Source organism: Agelaius tricolor, unplaced genomic scaffold (genome assembly GCF_023055355.1).
Source record: "Agelaius tricolor isolate 1412-34295 unplaced genomic scaffold, bAgeTri1.0.p SCAF_17, whole genome shotgun sequence".
Taxonomy (NCBI): Eukaryota; Metazoa; Chordata; class Aves; order Passeriformes; family Icteridae; genus Agelaius; species Agelaius tricolor.
The window spans coordinates 11244332-11262666 of record NW_027269277.1 but is presented as its reverse complement, the minus strand read 5'-3'; the positions used below and the strand labels follow the sequence as shown (position 1 = coordinate 11262666).

At 40.9% G+C, this 18335-nt stretch overlaps 1 protein-coding gene across 6 annotated transcripts in view; it reads right to left on the bottom strand.

Annotated features, from left to right (window-relative positions):
* VBP1 (VHL binding protein 1) overlaps positions 1-18335 on the bottom strand; it is a 39498-nt gene that overhangs the window by 4676 nt on the left and 16487 nt on the right. Inside the window, exons 10-22 of one of the 6 annotated variants that reach the window (XM_071442445.1) lie at positions 17506-17629; positions 16754-16890; positions 16354-16457; positions 15345-15491; positions 14843-14902; positions 14623-14733; positions 13839-13955; positions 13692-13722; positions 13080-13200; positions 11143-11166; positions 10960-11016; positions 10531-10638; positions 520-644 (exon numbers count right to left, since the gene is read on the bottom strand). In XM_071442445.1, the coding sequence (XP_071298546.1) occupies positions 520-644; positions 10531-10638; positions 10960-11016; positions 11143-11166; positions 13080-13200; positions 13692-13722; positions 13839-13955; positions 14623-14733; positions 14843-14902; positions 15345-15491; positions 16354-16457; positions 16754-16890; positions 17506-17629 (1266 nt within the window). Of the gene's footprint in view, positions 1-519; positions 645-4664; positions 4821-5658; positions 9975-10530; positions 10639-10959; positions 11017-11142; positions 11167-13079; positions 13201-13691; positions 13723-13838; positions 13956-14622; positions 14734-14842; positions 14903-15344; positions 15492-16353; positions 16458-16753; positions 16891-17505; positions 17630-18335 lie in introns of those variants that run through there. The other 5 variants (XM_071442439.1, XM_071442441.1, XM_071442442.1 and 2 more) reach the window with 5 other exon arrangements.

Sequence of the window (18335 nt, the reverse complement as noted above, 5' to 3'; positions counted from 1 at the left end):
TATTATACAGTCCACCCTCCATTTAAAAACTTGTTAACAGCTTTTTCCAGCTTACAAAAGCAGGTTTGAAAGACATGGCATGTAAAGGCAGCTCAGCTCCAGCTTCACCTGGCCCTCACAACAGCGAGGCTGGCTGGCTTTGGAAGCACAGCAATCCACTCAGCTTTCACAAGGAACAACAACAGGAACAGTAACACCCCCCTTTCACTAAAACACTACATTCCAAATATTTGTCATCTCCCAGAGGACAGGGAAACCTCAGCAGAAATACAGGGTGAAACCCCTGCAGGTAAAACAAAACCAGTGTGTTTATTCTGAGGCTCATGGACTATTCTGACACTGAGAGCCACAGGACTCTGCACTGTTCAAGCCAAAGCTCCCCAGAGCTGAGGGCACTGCTCCCCCTGACAGCCCTGGCAGAGGCACTGGCATCCCAAGGCCTTCTGGGCCACTAGACTTATTATTTAAAAAACACAACTGTGCTAAACATTTCCCAAATCTGCAAAAATTACAACTTACCTCCTTTTCTTTTGAGCAAGATTAAGTTCCAGAAATTTATACTTCTGATACTGCTCATCCAACTTCTTAAGAACTACATCTGCTGTTTCATTTCCAGGCTGTTTCATAAAAGAATCTACATCTTCCTTTAAGGGGAGAAAGAAACCCTCAGTGTTAGAAGAGTTTTATGGAAATCCCAGACACAGACATGCTATCATCTTACTGCAGCTACATCTAGAGGAGGTTTGAAATGTAAACTTTTTCTCTGGACTGAAGTACAAAGCATTTTGTTTCTTTTCTTAGTCATCTCTTCATTTCCCCCTCCCTGCCTTTTTTTTTTTTTTTTTTTAGGGAATTAAGGGACAGGTGCAAGGATTGCTTCATAACCATATTTGTGAGAACATGGTTAGTGGTGCTTTCAGTCCTGGCTGATGTCAAGGGCCACCTTACAGGGGTGGGTGTCCATGGGGCATGGCTAAACCTGGGTCTCCTACCTGGAAAGCAGGGATAATGCTTCTCTGTGGCTAACCAGATCATGAACCATTTTGGACAGAACTGATGAAGGAAAAGAGCCTGATCAAGCATGTTGTGGCAGAGGAAGATGCAAAGGGGGGAAAGCTGAGGTATTTGCTCAGACAGGCACTATGGAAGTGAACAGCCTGGTTTCAAAAGCTCCTTCTATGGTTAGCAGGAAGCCACAGAAACCTCCAGAGAACAACTCCAGCCAGTCCTACCATCAACTGACAGTGAGAGCCACGGACTGGCAGGAAAAGCTGCCAGAGAAGAAAGGCCTGAGCTGGCAAGGATGTCAAGCTTGGCATGTGCCTCCTTCAGAATCCCAGGAAGCAGCTCATGTGCTGGGGGCCAGTGTTCCCAGCTGCTGAAAGGTACATCAGGGATCAACCACGTGTTTCTGGCCTCAGACCATGTACACACAATTCCAGACAGCCCCACCCGCCCAGAGAGGTAATTCTGCCCTTGTCTACACAGCTCAGTAAAATCTGATGGAAGCCCTACCACAGGCCCCTTCAGCTCCTCCTTTTGAACTTGGTGTCTCTATTCCAGAAGCTTTCCACCAGAAAATGACTGTAATATGTTACTAAAGTGATACCAAAGATGGAGCTGCTACCCCTCATTATGATCCCTTAACTCTCCTGGCTAAAGAAACTTACTAGGAAATTACTGAATCTGGTAAGGAGTCCCTGCCTTCCTTATCATAAAGGAAATCTGTAGCAGAACATGAACTCCACAACCTGCAGCAGGCAGCACTGTCCAGGTGGTAGATCCAAATCAAGGGACCACAGCTCAGACTGCCTGAAAAATGCCTCGAGGTAGGAGCTACCTCACAGTCAGGGAAGCATTCCTGCCTCTGGATAAAGCTCCCAGAGAAGCCTTCAACAAAGAAAACAAGGATTAGGTATGGGAAAGTGTTGTGGAAGTGAGGCCTGAGGATAGTGTGAAATGGAACTCCCTCTTGTGGAGGCAGCTCTGCTTGTTTAAACCAGCTGGGGCAGAGAGCAGAAGCAGGGGGCAGCAGCTCCCCCACACGTGCCTGGCACGCAGCTCTGCCTCAGCTCCCATCTGTGTGTGCACAGGGACAGCACTGAAACAAAGATGCTGAGAAGTGAATCCAGAAGTAAATCCAGGCCCCCTGCATTCTGGTGATCTCCTGCCACTGCATAATGTCCCAGCTCAAGGTGAGCTCAGATTTACCCCCAGGGTGTTCCTGCTGGGGCTTCCAAGCCTGGTTAGGCTCTTGTCCCACCTGCCCATCTGCAAGGCTGAGGCACAGTCACTTCTTTAAGCTTGACCAGAGCAGCTCTGAGGCACAGCTGGCTGCCAAAGCCATTAGGATCCCCACTTTGTGGTGTGTTCACAGCACCACCACTGCAGAATTCTTACAACACTTACAGCTTCTGCAGGGACCTGCCAAAACTCATCTGTATCTTTTTAGGAAGAGAATTCACTGGGAAAGCAGCATTTTGCAAAGCTCAAGCCAAGGCCCAGGAATGCTCTGCAGAACCCTGAAGTGCAGCAGGACAGCCCACTCCCACGTGTCCCTAGGGTTCTCTTCTGAGTGGTGACCCAAATAAAGAGCTGCAGGCACGCACTCTGCAGAGCTTCATCACCTGGGGGCATGTGCAGAGAACATGACAAGAGACACCTACTGCAGACCTGCAGGCTCACACCTGCTGAAGGAGGCAGAACAAAGAAGGCATTTCATTTGGAAATGTCTGGGCAACAGCTCAAAACCACCAAGCTGAAACTTCTGTTTTGAGAGTTTGCTATCCAGTAAAACCCTGCGTCTTACCACTACTTACTCTGAGTGCTGAACATCACTTGGAACCTGGAGAGGGGCAGGAGTGTAAGAACAATGGCCTCAGAGAAGGCACGAGCCATAAATTGTGTGAGGAGCCTCTACTGAACCAAGACACTGACAGGAAACATCTCTGAAGACAAGAGCCACAGTGAGACTGCCCATGCAGCATGTGGTGTGGGGAAATGCCAAGCAAGAGATCAGCAAGTCTTTAAATGTTTTTGAAATAGAAACCTATTTTCTGAAATAAAAAAGCTCTAGTAAAACCTACCCTCAAGACAGTAGTATTTTCACTCTGCAGAGCAGAAAACCATTACAACTCCTCAGTGCAGGCTTATTTTGAATAAAAGAAAGTCTATTTTAACATCTACATCCAACTACTCTATGATCACCATCGAGGATCTCTTCTGCAAACACACCTGTATTTGACCAGAGTACCTCTCAAAACTGAGAATTAGGAAGCTTCCAAGATGTTCAGATCCAGAGATTATGAAGATCCACAAGGTTTTGAAGAACTGAAGAGAAGCACAGGACTTATGCACAGCCCCAGCACTCTTGGAGCCATGTGACACAGCACACAAGATATTTCAGACACAGGTACTGAAAGGAAACTACATGGAACCAAACACAGCAGCTACAAAGGCAGCCACCAGCATGGGATGAGGGATGTGACAGATGCCCTTAGAGTGTTTGCTGAGGCTGTTTATGTCCTGCTTCCTGCCAGGGTGGCCACCTTGACCACAGAGTCAGCAGAGACCACAGGTTCTCCTCTGTCAGGATCAGTGAGGTCTCACAGGGCAGCTGAAGAGAGGCTCTTCCCTTTCACTTTCATCTTTGCTGGTCTCTCATGAAGCATGGAAGGAAGTTAGCTGAAAGAAGCAACGGTTTTCCAGCCCACTAAGGATTTGTCAGATCCTAATTATGGTTAAAAGACCTTAAAGGAATAGGAAGAACTGGATCACTGGAAGTTAATGCACTGCACCTGTCTGGTCAGGTCCTATGCCCAGACAAGACACAGCAGCAGTACAAGCACTACATCTAGAAACACCAAAATGCAAGTCAAACAAATTTATAAAGCAGTTGTATCGGATGGGGCAGACATCCAACACTTCCCAAGATCCCCAAGGCAGCTAGGTACAACCACTGTGATCAATAGTTATCGATCAAAGGAAATAAAACAGCAATCAAGACTGTGTACCAAGAGCGAGCTCACAGCTGAAAGTGGACAACGGATGATTGTGAAATTATGCCACTACATCAGTCACGGATTCCTGCTTTTGAACCCCTCAACAGAATCATCAAACCCTCGGTAAATCAGTTTTTAAAGCTGAATAAACAAGTTCGGCCTGTTTTCCAGAAAATACACATTTGCTGGTTTTCAAGAACACATAGGCGCTTCTGAAAAGTGAATCTTCTCAGCAGTGTAGAACTTGCTTAAGAGACGAAGATGCACGAAAGATGTTTGAGCAGGGCACGTTATCCAAGGAGCAGGAGCGGCCAGGCGTGCCCCGCCCGGTGCGTGCCGGAGGGCTCTCCCCACACGGGGCTCTCTGCCGAGCCGAGCAGTGCAATAACGCGGTACTGCTGGACGCGGGCAGCTCGGGATAGAACAGGGCAATCACCCGGGAAAAGGCCCGGACTGAGGCTGTGCAGGGCCTCCGCCGCCCTCACCCCCGGTACCGCCCGCCCGCCGAGGAGCCGCCTCACGGGGCCGGGCCCGGCTGGCGGAGCGCAGCCCCCACCCCTCGGCCCCGCACCGCATGAACGCCGCCTCGGGGATGCCCAGCCCCACTGCCGGGACCCTTCTCCAGGAACCCCTCCCCAGAGCTGCCCAGCCGGCCCCACTCACCACGAACGCCGCCTCGGGGATGCCGAGCGGGCCGCGCTTCCCGCCCGCTGCTGCCGCCGCCTCGCTGCCTCCGGCCGCCGCCATTTGGGAACGGACGGTGCATGCGCGGCGTGCGCCACAGGCGTCATCGCGTCAGCGCCGAGCGGGGCGCGGGCACCGCCCATTGGCCCAGGAGGGCGAGGAGGCGGGGCAGGAAGGGAGGGCTCCGGTCTGAAAGGGAAGGGTCCGGCAGAGAGGGGCGGGCTCCGCTATGTAGGGGAAGGCTCCACTATGAACGGGAAGGCTCCGGCAGCGGGGACTGCCTGGGGTGGCCGGGACTGAGGGCCTTGCCTGCCCTGTCTCGGGAAGGCGATGGCGCCTGTCCCACCCTGTGCTTCTGCCTGCGGAGGAAGCGCCCTTGTTTCTAAACGCAGCTGCTCTGCCTATCCCACAGCGCAGATGCCAAACCAAATAGAGCCAATGCCTTTAACAATCTACAATAACCATTCCGAAAGGATCAGCGGTAATGCCTGCCCTGCATTCAGACGCACAGGCTGCTCCCGGCCCGTGCCCTCACAGCCGGCTCGGTGCAGCCCGGCCGAGCCCGCAGCTCATTGCTGCTGCCCGGGCCTCAGCTCTGACATGGAGATCAACACGAATGAACTACTAAATAGTCCAAGCTTACAACTGAAAACAGATCTCTGAAACCTAAAGAAACAAAAATACTGCTATTAAAAATGGGGTTTTCTGCTGTAGAAAGAAGGAGCAGCTGCAGCACCCCCATGTCCTTACCCTCCTGCAGGCCCTCCACACTGCTGGAATGATGATGGCGGGGGAAGGAAACCAGCTCCAGGCAAACTCCGCCAAGGCTCAGTGTCCCTGGAGCCTTCTCTTCTCCAGTGTAAACACAGAGGTGGAACAAGCCAGTTAAACACTCTAATTCAGCCATGGCTTATAGGCATTATAGAAAGCCTTAAGCCTGAGAACACAAAAAATGATCACATATACACATGCCTTGCATATGCCAAAGTTTATTTTTTTTCCAAAACCTGTTTCATCAAATATGTGGATACGAGCAGTTTTTTAAAAAATGAACAATTTGCATATTAACAAATTGTGAAGTTCCACAATTAAAATATCAACACAGCCAGTCTTGTGCTTAGGCTTATTTTTTAAAAAATTCATAGAACATAAATCCTTAGATTTTTTTTCCAGTTTGTGGCTAGTATATTTTCCACACATTCTGTATTCTTATAAAATGAAGGAACTCACATTAAGTAACATCTGTACAAGAATACATCTGAAAAAAAGCAACCTAAATTATCATAGCTCCTTTTAAATAAATATCCAATAAAAGGCACAAACCTGTTATGGGAGAAAACATAACATACAAAACAAGACCTATTAAATAAATAAAGTGTGGGTTGGGGTGAGGGAAATCTGTTCCAGCACCTATTTTGTCATTGCTCCAAGATAAGATTCCAGCCAAACATTTGGTAAAGGATTAAGCTTAATCACAAGGATACATATCTGAGATATACTGAAAGATTTGACGTTACAATTCCTGTTGTAACTGTACCAGTTACTACAATCTCTTTAAATAGCTGATTATGAGAATCTGCATAAAGTAGTGATGCAGAAATGTACAGATCAATGACAAGTCAGATACAGCTTCAGAGTCATAGCAACAGGTTTTCTATAGTCCTAGCTATCAGTAATGTATAAATGATAACATGTACAGTTTCCATTGCTCAAAAATATAATCTTTTCAATGGAAATAAATGACTGATACAGTGCCTTTAGATGTTATCCTTACAATACAAACTACCCCAAACAAAGTTTTCCTTTTTATGTACAAATTAAGCACCGATCCACAGTGCATACTATTCTAATTGTAACCCCCCCATCCCTGCCACACATCAAAATACCCAGCTGGGGATAGATACACCCTGTATTCAATCTTGTAGTCAGAAGTTCTGTTGTTACTTTTGTGTGTGTGGTTTTTGCTGTTGGTTTTGTTTTTTTCTTAAACAAAAGTCCATTTGTTATTTTACATACAAATACTCCACCACTATGTGCACAGAACAGATTTTTCTAGTACACATGTCCAAAATTTATTTTAAAAAAAATCAGTAACTTCTTGGAGGCAAAGTCAAACTATATCTTGAGAACATTAGAAAACCCCAGTTATTTAGAGAGGTACATGTTCAAGTCCAAGAGGCCTCACACAATCCACCTTTCCAAAGTCCCTCAGAAGCCATCCAATGGCATGTTCCATGACAGCCTGCCTGTAGCAGCACCAGGTCCCAACAGTGAGGCTCAAGTGACCCACTAAAGTACAATAATGCAAAGTGTACAGCACAAATCACAGTCTTCCTCCTCGTTCAGACAAACATGGAGACACATCTTAGTCATCAGCTTCCTGAAGTATTCAGAACATGATTGTGATCCAATGAGTCAGAAGGAAAAATCACATTTATATACATCTCTCTTGACTCCTCACAACTGCTGTTAGCAGTTTCTGCAGGCTGGTACAGTCACCCTCAAGAACAACGTTGGTGTTCAAAGTGGGTTTTTTTTGTGGAGAATAGCCATAAAAGCCTTGACAGCATCCTAAGTCCTTGGTTTTCACTTCTCATGTATGTTATTTAAACACATACTCTGCCATTTTGTGTGTTCCAACACATGCACAAGAAAGAGTTGGGCAAAACCCAGTCCTGTGCACTTGTGTGCAGAGAGAAGGTACAAAGTGATCTTGGCTTCACAAGGATCAAGCTGCAAGCTGTGTTTCAAAGCAACAGAAGAAGGCAGGTTATAAAGTTCTTAAAACATACTTTGTGGCTGTTTCTCCTTTTTTAATACTAATAAGTTGGTATCAGACAGCTTTGCTACAAGAAAGCAGACCAAAAGAACCATTAAAAGATCCAGAGCAAATCAGAAGTAGTGCAAGCTATTATCCAGTACTAAATCCATTTCTGAGCCAGGTATTTTCCAGATATTCAGAATGCTCTGAAATAAAGTTATAACAAATATATACTGCTTGCCAGGCATTTATTTGCATATTTTATTAAAATAACGTGTTATCACTTATACAACTCAGTATAAGAAAGAGACCTAACAGCTTACAGTCCTAGGAACTGCCTGCTTGTAGCACTCTCACTTCTGCCATTAATGCCCAGACATTCATAACTACATGGACTGATCTAATTTGAACACAAGACTTTTGACTGCTGAATGAATCTATGGAATTCACTATTTCTTCAATAAACAGTCCCCTCAACACAACGACCCATTCTAAATGGCATCTATTCCCTCAGCATGTGGAGGGCAACTATAGGCACTGAAGAACTCATTGGCTTAAAACTGTACAATTGTTCAACCCAATAAAGGTGGATTAAAGCTTGAAGCCCTTTGTAATTCAAACTTGAACATTAAACTACCATATACTGAGTCCTAATTCTTTCAAAATCCATATACGTCAAGGAACACCGAGTTTTAAATTTCTGCAAGGTTTAATTTTCCAGGAAATCAGCAGTTACAGGTTTCAAGGGTTGAGGAGAGGAGTTTTGTTTTGTTTTCTTTTGTATTGATTCATTGGGCAAAATATTTACCAGAGAGTTAAGAAATACTACTTTTGCACTCTTTGGACAGAATTAAGCATTTGGAAAAATAGAAGGGTTGTTCTCACTCTGAGGAATGTGCTTTATTTAGAAGTTCTCTACAGGAGAGTTTGACAAGATTCTCAGGCCTACCTGCATTTATGGTGAGAGTGAGAGATATTTCTGCAATTACAGACTCTCCCAAAAGATAAAAGACAGATGATGCTGGAGGTCTATTATAACAATAGAAAACTCAGCTTTAATATTAAGCATTATTAGAAATAATTTTACAGGAGAGCTTTTCATTGCATTTTGCCACAAAACTTCTGGAGGAAAGGTTCCCACTTCTATCTACTTAATTATAACTAATGGGTTTTTTTAATGCTATCACTTTTTATTGGACAGTGAAAAATACAAGGCATTTTCATAGCCAATTTCAGTTCTGGAGGAAGATTCTTAAGTACAAAATATGTTCCAGAAGTCTGTACACATCTGACCCATTGTGAACAGCAACATTACATAAATTAGTTGATTTTAAAGATTTTCCTCTCAAAAAGAGTCCGGATTTCTTAAGGTAGCATTTTTATATTGAAATTACTACAGAAGAAAAAGATTACTGCAGCATCAAAGAAACAACTATCTAAAAGTTTACATGTATTTACACATTTAAAAATAATTATTTTTATATGGTTTACAACTAGGTTCTTATTTCAAAAAAGAAGCACAAGCTATTCTCTACAGCTGGATAATTTCAAAATAGTTGCCAGTTCATGAGTGTCAGCATGATTGCAAGGTTTGAGTCTTTTGACCTAATGGACTTTAGAAAGAAGAGTTGGCTCTCTTGCCTCCACTGCAGTTATCAACAAGGCTCTGAGAGTGCTGCAGTGCTGGGGCACTGACAGAGCCTGGCTCCCAAGGCTGCTCTCCTTGAGCCCCTGGTGGGAGGTGCCACCTGCAGAGAAGGTGCCTGTGAAGTGCAGCTGCTGGAGCTGCAAGAGCTGTTCTGGAACACACTCATGTCCCCATGTCTGTCACAGACTTGCAGCTGCTGGCTCTTTTTACTTAGCCCTGTCACACTGACATACCAATGGAGCAATTTATTATTTTTACTATGTCTGTGTAATATGTGTCTTGTTGATTCACAGCATTTCAAACTCACATTATAAAGTTTGCAAATTACTATAAGTTATTCTAATGTGAAAAAGCTGTCTGATTTCACACAATGTTGGCCTTATGATAATGCAAGCACTGCTCTATCAGAGTATTTATTAGAGCACATAAAAATTTTATTGCTCAACTTGATTTTGTGTTGTGTCTTGGTTACAGCAGCCACAGAATTTATGAACAAAATAAATAACTTTGACATTCTCAGTCAATTCCTAAGGTAATCCACTGATGATTAAGGTTGTAGAGCAATCATGTAACCTTCTCCTTGATTTTGAACATGGTAATCCAGCTTGCACCTTCTGAGTCAACCTCAATAAAAATAGTTTTCTGCTGAGCAGTTAAAAAAAAAAATCAGGAAACAAACATGACTTCACACTGCAGTGACTGTTATAAACAAGAATCTCTAAAGCATTGCAGTTCAAAATAATATTGTATTATACAGGGAATAAGCAGTTGCCCTGTTCAGGAATACATCATGGAAAGATTGAAATTCAGTCTTTTCTTTTTTACCAGTATTTGGTTGTTGTCACATTTTGTTGCTTTGGTGGTTCTACATGAACTGTATCTGTGAAACAAAGATTATGTATTAATGCCACTTATATAACAAATGCTTTCCCAGTGTTTTAGAATAAAGAATCTATTTGGCTGCTTTGTTACTTTTAAGTCTATAGGCTTTGGCACTTGAAAAAACCCAAAGAACATTAAGACCAATGTATTGGGATGACAAGAGTACAGTTTCTCCAGCTTGAATGATCTCTTGTCCATGCATTTTTCCCTCCCACATCACCTGATCCTTGAAGAAGCTTCCAGCACTGCTCTGGTCAGCATGACTAAACCAAGTATCCAGCTAATGCCATAGGGAGAATAAAACCTACATACCTTCACCACTCCTGTTTACTTAATACTGAAACAGCGAGAAGTAAAAATCTGATTTTCACTTTCTTCCTTGCTTCCTGCAATTCCATCATCTGAATTTACCTTCTCACCAGAAAAAGTTGCTGCCCTTGAAGAACCCCTCACTTGCACATGCAGAAATACACCTGCAGCCTTTAATGAAGCATTTGGTTGTGTTTGCCAGGGCTGAAGCTTCAATATTAACAAGATTAAAGAGCACTGTTCACCTGAGTTTCAGAAACGGGTGCAAAAGGATTTGTTGGCCTTAGACCAGGCTGTGTGTACATCATTGTCTGGGGTGCCATCAAAGGAGCAGCTCCAACCTGAGGAGGTACCTGTGAGAAAAACAAAAACCCCACAAAACCAAATATATCAAATTCAAACTACTTCCACAAGATACATCATTTTGCGTTTGAAGTATAGTAGAAAAGAAAAATATAGACACACAGAGAATAAAGTCAAAGTTTTTAAAAACACTGCTATATCAGCCCCAGAGTCATCTCTTACAATGCAGAATGAGAAACATAGCAGATTTCACACACTATTGCCAACACATTTAATGTGCAGGATGGTTTGAACATCATAATTCATGACATGAAACCCACTGGTAGAGACAACTCAGTTTTCAGGAATTCAAAACAAATCAAGCTTCTTACCATTCCATATACAGGCACTTGAGGTGTGGTCAATGGGTATGTGATAGGAGCAGGTACCTTTAAACAAGAAAATTTTAAATTTTAGATAAACTCATGCATACTTAGTAATAGATCTACAGAACTTTGAAAACCACATTTTCCAATACTAAAAATAACCAATGTATTTACAAGAAATGGACTTACATATGCAGGATAGTGTACTCCATTCTGGCATAGCAAAAGGATAAGATAGAAAATTATTTAATAGGTATTCATGCTGGAAATTCTAACTAAGGGATGGATTCAAGTCCAGTACCATAACAGTTTTTAACTATGCTTATTTATTAAAACCATTAAACCGTGAGGAAAAAAGTGCAAGGACAGTAACATAAGTTAATAAGCTTAGAAAGTTACCACTAGTACAATTTACAGCAAAATTAGAACTTTTACTACACCTAGCCAGATTTGAGCATATTGCTTGCACAAGCACATGTGTGAGAAGCTTTTAGAGGGCATGGCATGCAATGCTCCTTCTTCCTCCCATTATTGGAGAAGGGCATAGGAAAAAAAGCCAAGACAGCAGTGACCATTTGGTTTAGGAACTGAATAGCAGCAGATGTTTAGTCAGGTTGGTGTTGCCCACATACTAACATCTGATGTCAGCACATATCACAATATGACAAAAGAAAAATGAAGAGCATTTTTAGCCTTATATCAGGTTACATTCACAGGTCCAGCAATGCATGTGCTTCCTAAGGCCATGCTTTGTTAAGCTGTGCTAATTCCACTGAACCCCAGGTGCTGGTTAAACCCTTGGCTATGGGACAGGATGCAGTGGTTCATGAATTGGAGGGGGAGCTCGGAGGGCCAGAGGCCAGCCAGGACACTGAGACCTCTGCAGTTCTGGGGCACACATTTTAAAGAGGCTCAGAGCTGAGCTAGATCTTGACATCAGTAATTGTTTGGAGCTCCAGGAAAAGGCATGACCAGACACCTGGCATAAAACAGTCAAATGCTTAGACCTGATGAACATATGAAATAAAAACATCACTTGAAATCCACAGTGATCAATGGGTACTAAGGTACCCTCTATGTTGCAGAAATAAAAATGCATCAGCACTCTAACAACACATTCTAGAGCACCTAGAGGGGATAAAGAGATTGTATGGTCTCAAAAAATCTCAAATGGGAATGCAATGACACTGTGCCCTCTCATCAAATTTTTTAGTTTAATTTTTGAGTCCAATACTGGATTTAATACTGTATTCAACTTCTCTAATTCTGAATGAGCATAGTCATAAGACAAGGAAAATAGGCATTAGGCAAAACTATGCTTATTGCAAAATTAAGTCAGACAGCAGTCCAAAATTCACAGGAAGTGTGGTAATTATCCTAGTTGTCTATGTAACTGAGATGAACATCTACTTCCCTCTAAGAGCTATATTTTAGAAGTGATTCATATTTCTATGAATATAACACAGTTGAAAAATCTTAAATCATAGAAAAGTCAGTTGCCTACAAATACTCCTCCTACAAATGAAAATTCTTCATTTAAATAACTATAAAAGATACATTTAACATTTTCTACTGTGTTAAAAATATGAAGTTGTTGTTGAGCATTATCAGAAGTCCAAAGTGCTGCTTGACCTCCTTATTAGGGTGCCTTGCAGGGGTTGCAGCAGTGTTTCATGATAAAACTGAAAAAGGAGCAAAGACTGGAAGGAACAGCAGTTTTGCCCTTAAAACACATTCTTTGGATTCTTAAAGGTGAATTTTTGTGTGCACATTTGCGTGTGAGGGGGAGTGGGAACATCTCAAACATGCACATCAGGAATTTTCTGGACTGGGATCATTTGTTTCAATCCTGAAAGAATTTATGAACTGAGACAGGTAATCCACCCTTCAGTTGAGTTGTAAGCCCTTAGTGGACAAGTTTTTCAGTGAGGGAAATAAAGCATGCTAAAATCTCTACCTCATTCAGTAAGATCCTATGATCCTGTAAGCATTCCCTGCTACCCCCAGTCTTGTATCAAATGCCTTTGAATTTGAAAATTAAATTTAATTAAATTATTTTTAAATGAATGCAAGCAGAGAAGCAGCATTTGCTAGAATGAAGCGTGATTTCACAGTACAGAAATTACCATGTGTGGAATAGTGGGTAAGGGAGTTGGGGTCCACGTGGTTGATGTGCTTGTTTTTGCTTGCCAGTTTGTTCCACCAGTAAGTTTTTTCTCTGTAGGCTGAGACCACTGCATATCTGATCTAAAATGAAGCCATGGTGTTAGTTTTCATGGAGAGGCAACAGCTAGAGTAAAACAACATGACAGGAAACCCAAACATCCCTTAATGCATGCACACAGCTGAAATCTATGAAGAAGCACTCAGAATTTCAGTAATGACTTATGTATCTCCTCTCCAGTAAGTGTGAAGTCTGGGGCTCCTGTTTGTGTTAAAAATGAACTATCAGTGCTGCACTGTGCATATAATGACTAACTGGAGTTTGAGGTAACTTTTTTAGTGTTTCATAAAAATAAAAATACTTCAATAAAAATACAGCAATTGCAAAACTAATTAAAGTGAGTTACTTTAAAAGTTAAGGTTGGCCACGTTGTTCTGACTGACCACAAACATACTGTTCCAATGCACTTGTCAGTTATTCTGGATTGTTTCAAGAGATGAGATCCTTGCCATGTTAGTGCCAGAGACTTTCAAACACTCATGTGAGAATATTTTAAGTACATATATGCACTTACTTTTTCGATGGAGTTCCTCCAAAGCCAAGATCTGTGGGGGTAAAGAAGCAGACAAAATCCTTAAGCATTTTAATTTTGGAGGCAAAAAAAGCTTATTTTGCTTTTAGTAAAAAATGGGAAAGTAAATTTTAAAAGCTGCACACTTACTTCCTACTAGGTTTGCAAGTGAAGAATCAAGGTCATTTGCTAAAATTTTTCCACTTTGCTGGCTGGTTACAGTGGCTCTTTGACTTTGTGGTGGTACTGTGGGTTGCAATACATCATCTAGAAAGTTAAAACCTAAACAAAGAAAATAAACTGTTAACAAAATGGTTACATTACATTTAATAAATGACATCTGTAGGCCAGGGAGGTATTGTCTTTAGAGCACTTATTTGAGTATTTATATGTGAGGGTTCAACATGATGGAAGTATTTAAGACTTGGACAGAAGCACAGTTTAACGTCTTATTTTTCATGGAATACTGTATTGTACCTACTAATCTAAAAGAATCTTTAACTGTATTTTAACAATACTTTGGTACACAGAAGAGAAAGACTCTAACTCAGGTATTCTTCAAGAAACACACACAACCAGTTCTGGACTTCTGCAAGTGCTGTGCCTCTGAATGGAATCAGAGGGAAATCATCACCATGTATCAAGAGAAAGCACAGAAGAAAAATGAATATGAGCTTACCCATTAGGAGAATCCAGTGGGCCACATTCAGAGTTTGTTCCCCCAGAGAGAGAGGAAACAGTTATTACACAGAGAATGAAATCAAAGATAATTTTAAAGTAAATAACTAACAACTGAACTGATTGCCTCTTATCAGCCCATAATCACCTTGCAAATATATTAAGTTATTAAATTTCCAACTGCAATAGCAATTATGCTAAATTGTTAAGCAATTTTTGCCTGTAGGGTATAAATTAGTCATAAGGCAGTTTTTACCACTTGCAGTCCTGTACTCTGGTGCTGTAGATTTTCCTCCAAAAACAGCATCAAAATCCACATTAATTGTTGAAGAGGCAGTACTCGGAGAAGCTGAATGAAGAGGAAAACCTGAAAAAAAAGTTGAGTAATGAAATGCAGCCATGAAGTAATATCACTCATTCTAGTGAAACCAGAAAGCTTTAAAAAACAAAAATTAAAAAAAAAAAAATCAAATTACCATCAACAGTCACAGGATGATACACAGAAGCATATGTTGGTTTATGACCACTAAAATCATCTTGGCAAAAGGAGAGAAGAAAATAAGATCAGTTTTAAAGAGAAAAAGGAAGAGGGAACCCAACAATTAAGTCTACAGTTAAAAATTAGGAAATTTTACTAATATAAAAAGGGTGTTTTTTTCTATTTTACATATTTGAAAAGCCAAGTAACTACTGCATTCCCCATTACAAAAGAGAAAGGAGGCTGCAGTTGGAAAGAAATCAGCTGAAGGTCTTAGGATGTCTAGACTGGGCAAGCAGAACAAAATAAGAGTTTATTTCAACTACAGAAATAAACATTTAAGGAAACATGTAATTTACTACACCTGGAATTAATGGACCATTTTCACTTATTAATAAAAAGTGAAGATGGGCCCATATCACAAAAAGACTACATAGCCCACATTATTAGCATTATCACCTCCACTTGCAAATAAATTACATGGGGTTTGGTTTTTTTACCACTAAACAGTTCCACTGTTTGTTTGGAGGAAAAAGAAGAATTGATGAAAGGGGTGGCAGATTTTACAGCTTCTTCAACTGGCTTCATGTCAAAGATGTCCAGATGAGGTGGAGAACCAACACAACCATTGGAAGACGAGAAAGGACCTTTCAGATGCAGAAGTGAAGGAAAGAATACAGAGTACAAATAATGGAAAAGAAAAACAGACTGAAATGATTGAATATGAGAATCTCTAGACAAAGTCAAACTGTAAATATTCTACCTAGTGATCAAAGTTAGATACAAATTTTTAGATAGATATTATCTAAACATAAATTTTAGGTACAAATTTTTAGTTTTAGATAAATATCTTAACAGCTCTTTGTTTAGGGAAAATAATTCTAGTATTGACATAAGGTGGGAGGGGGAGAATGACAGAACATATATCAAAGAAGTTAGATACTACATTTTTGGCTTCAATAATCTACCTTTTAAATAGCATATAGGAGTATCAATTCACCAATTAAAATACTAACATTTACCATGGTGTTATCACTGCCTTCTTTTGGCATTTAAGTAATTTCTTGGGACATCTAACCTGACCATTCTTTGGAAGGATGGGTGAAGAAACTGGGGTCCACAGCTTTTTTACAGGAACTCTGAAATTACCAACACCTTTTAAATGAGAACTATATTAAATATTGCTTAATTAAATGGAAACACTAGTCCAGGATCTTCTCACTTACAGCTGCTTAGGTTTTATTTCCCAACGGTTTTCAACTTAGATCTTGAGTTTTATTTCTTCTCCCTGTCCCCTTTATTGAACAGCTCCACTCTTTTGTTCCATCAACACTAATGTTATGTGTTCAAGGAAGTTGTTCAGAATTTTCAGATGATTTACTTCGTATTTCTTATGAATGTTTGGATGCAAAATAGTTAAGGTTTAAGATGCAGATTCAATTAAGTATGAACCTTGTATTCTAAGAATTCCCTTATCATTTAGACAGTCAAATCAAGGTATGAGCTCACCTCCCCAAGCATTGCTTGCTGATGTTGATATAGCTGGAGTACTTTGCACAGTTGGAACAAATGCAGGCTGAAGATCAAAAAGATCACTAGAAAGGTTGGGCATGCTGGATAAGAAATGAGAGACAGAGAGAATAATATAAAGATATGTAACAGGCATTGCATTCTTGCTTTTATGAACACCTGTACCAATCTCATTTTCTCTTATTTGCTAACAGCCCATCAACAACAGTGATACAATAAACTGGTAATTGAGCACTGACAAAATTATTATGGGTACACCAAGAAAACATCAGCAAAAGGAACCTGAGACGTAACCAGGATCACAGTTTTGCAGTTGATTGTGGAGCTGCAGGTCAGTGCAGTAATTTCTGTTTCTTTTGGAAAGCAAAATATCTCTCACCTATTTGTTGTGGGTGCTGGTGCAGCAAAGATGTCAACAGCTACAGTGGTATTCACACTTTTTCCTGATAAAGTGCTTGGGGATGCTGATGTGGAAGTGGAATTTGATACTACAGAGATTTCTCTTAATCGCTGCTCCTGAAAGGTGAGACAGTTGGCATTTTAGTCTTATTAATTTATTAACATTTCAGTTCTGGAGACATTTTCAAAGAAGAAAATTTTAATTCTATAAAGTCCTAAAAACAGAAAAATAACTGAAATTAGAGATAAGAATATTTGTCTTAACAAATCATGTAAAAATCAAGGTGAGACTTGATGTTTTAAATAATTCTTTTTCAATCCATATCTGCCTAGAAGTAAGTCACTTCTAGTCAAGCTACACATTGCAGGCTCCCTCCACAGTCACTCAGAGGAACAGTTCAATGGACCTTTGTTCAGGAAGGCTTGTTTTCCTACTTTATGAGTCTCTTCATGGTTCAATTCAGATGTTCAGAGATCAGTATGACAACAGGCAACCCAATCATAACATAGTAATGTAACACCCTTGTTTAAATTAATTTCATTTACATCCCTCACTACTTCTAGATATGTTCACTGCATTTTCACAGCACTGGTCAAAGAACAGGTGTATGCTTTACACAGCTCACATTCCTCACATAAAACACTGAGTGACCTTGCAAACTTCATCACCGTACACTATTTTATCAATTTACAGAAAATCTTTGAATACAAAACTTGATAAAAACATCCTACCTTAAGTGCCTGCAGTCTAACTTGCTCCTCCTCCAATGCCTGCTGCTTTTCTTTCTCATCCATCCGGCTGAAGGACATTCCTGTATTGGCAAGTGTGGAAACAGCACTGGATAGGGCACTGGCTCTAATAGGAGCAAGAATTTTAAAAAATATTAAAAAACCCACAGTCAGGTATACATCACTTACAGTTTCATCATCAAGTGCCTTTTCTAGTCGTGTGTCATCTTCCTTCCCAGTCACCACCTCCCTTACTCTCTGGTACATAAGAGCAGACACCCAAAAACAGTTTGGTGACAGAGGCAGGAGTGCACAGAGTGACTCCCTTGAGTTTCAGTGGGTAGGAACTGAAAAATGTGGAACACAGCAATTGTCTTTCCTTTTAAAGTTATCTAGACTAGACTGGAATGTTATTCAAATGTCAGAGGCACAGAAAGCTTGTCTGCACACTATGTAACAGCAAAGAAAGCACAGCATTATATATATGAATAGAATATTGTGGCAGGGAATCCTTAGATTCTTGAAAAAAATAATCTGAGAGGAAAGACAGCAAATTGGAAACATAGCTCAGCCTGATACATTTATCAATATTTACCAAGTTTCTGTGGGAGAATGTCTATGCCAAAAGAGATCTCTCATTATTCAGTCAGGAATATTTTCATACATACTGATACTGTACTGACAGAAAGAATAACACAATTTCTTTCAGCACAACACATCTAAGCCAATTTGGCTATTCTGAGGAGGGGCTGAAGAAATTTTATGAGAAGGTCAAGATAAATTCATGGTCTGAGAGGTAGGCCATGAATATATAAATAATAACAATTCAGATA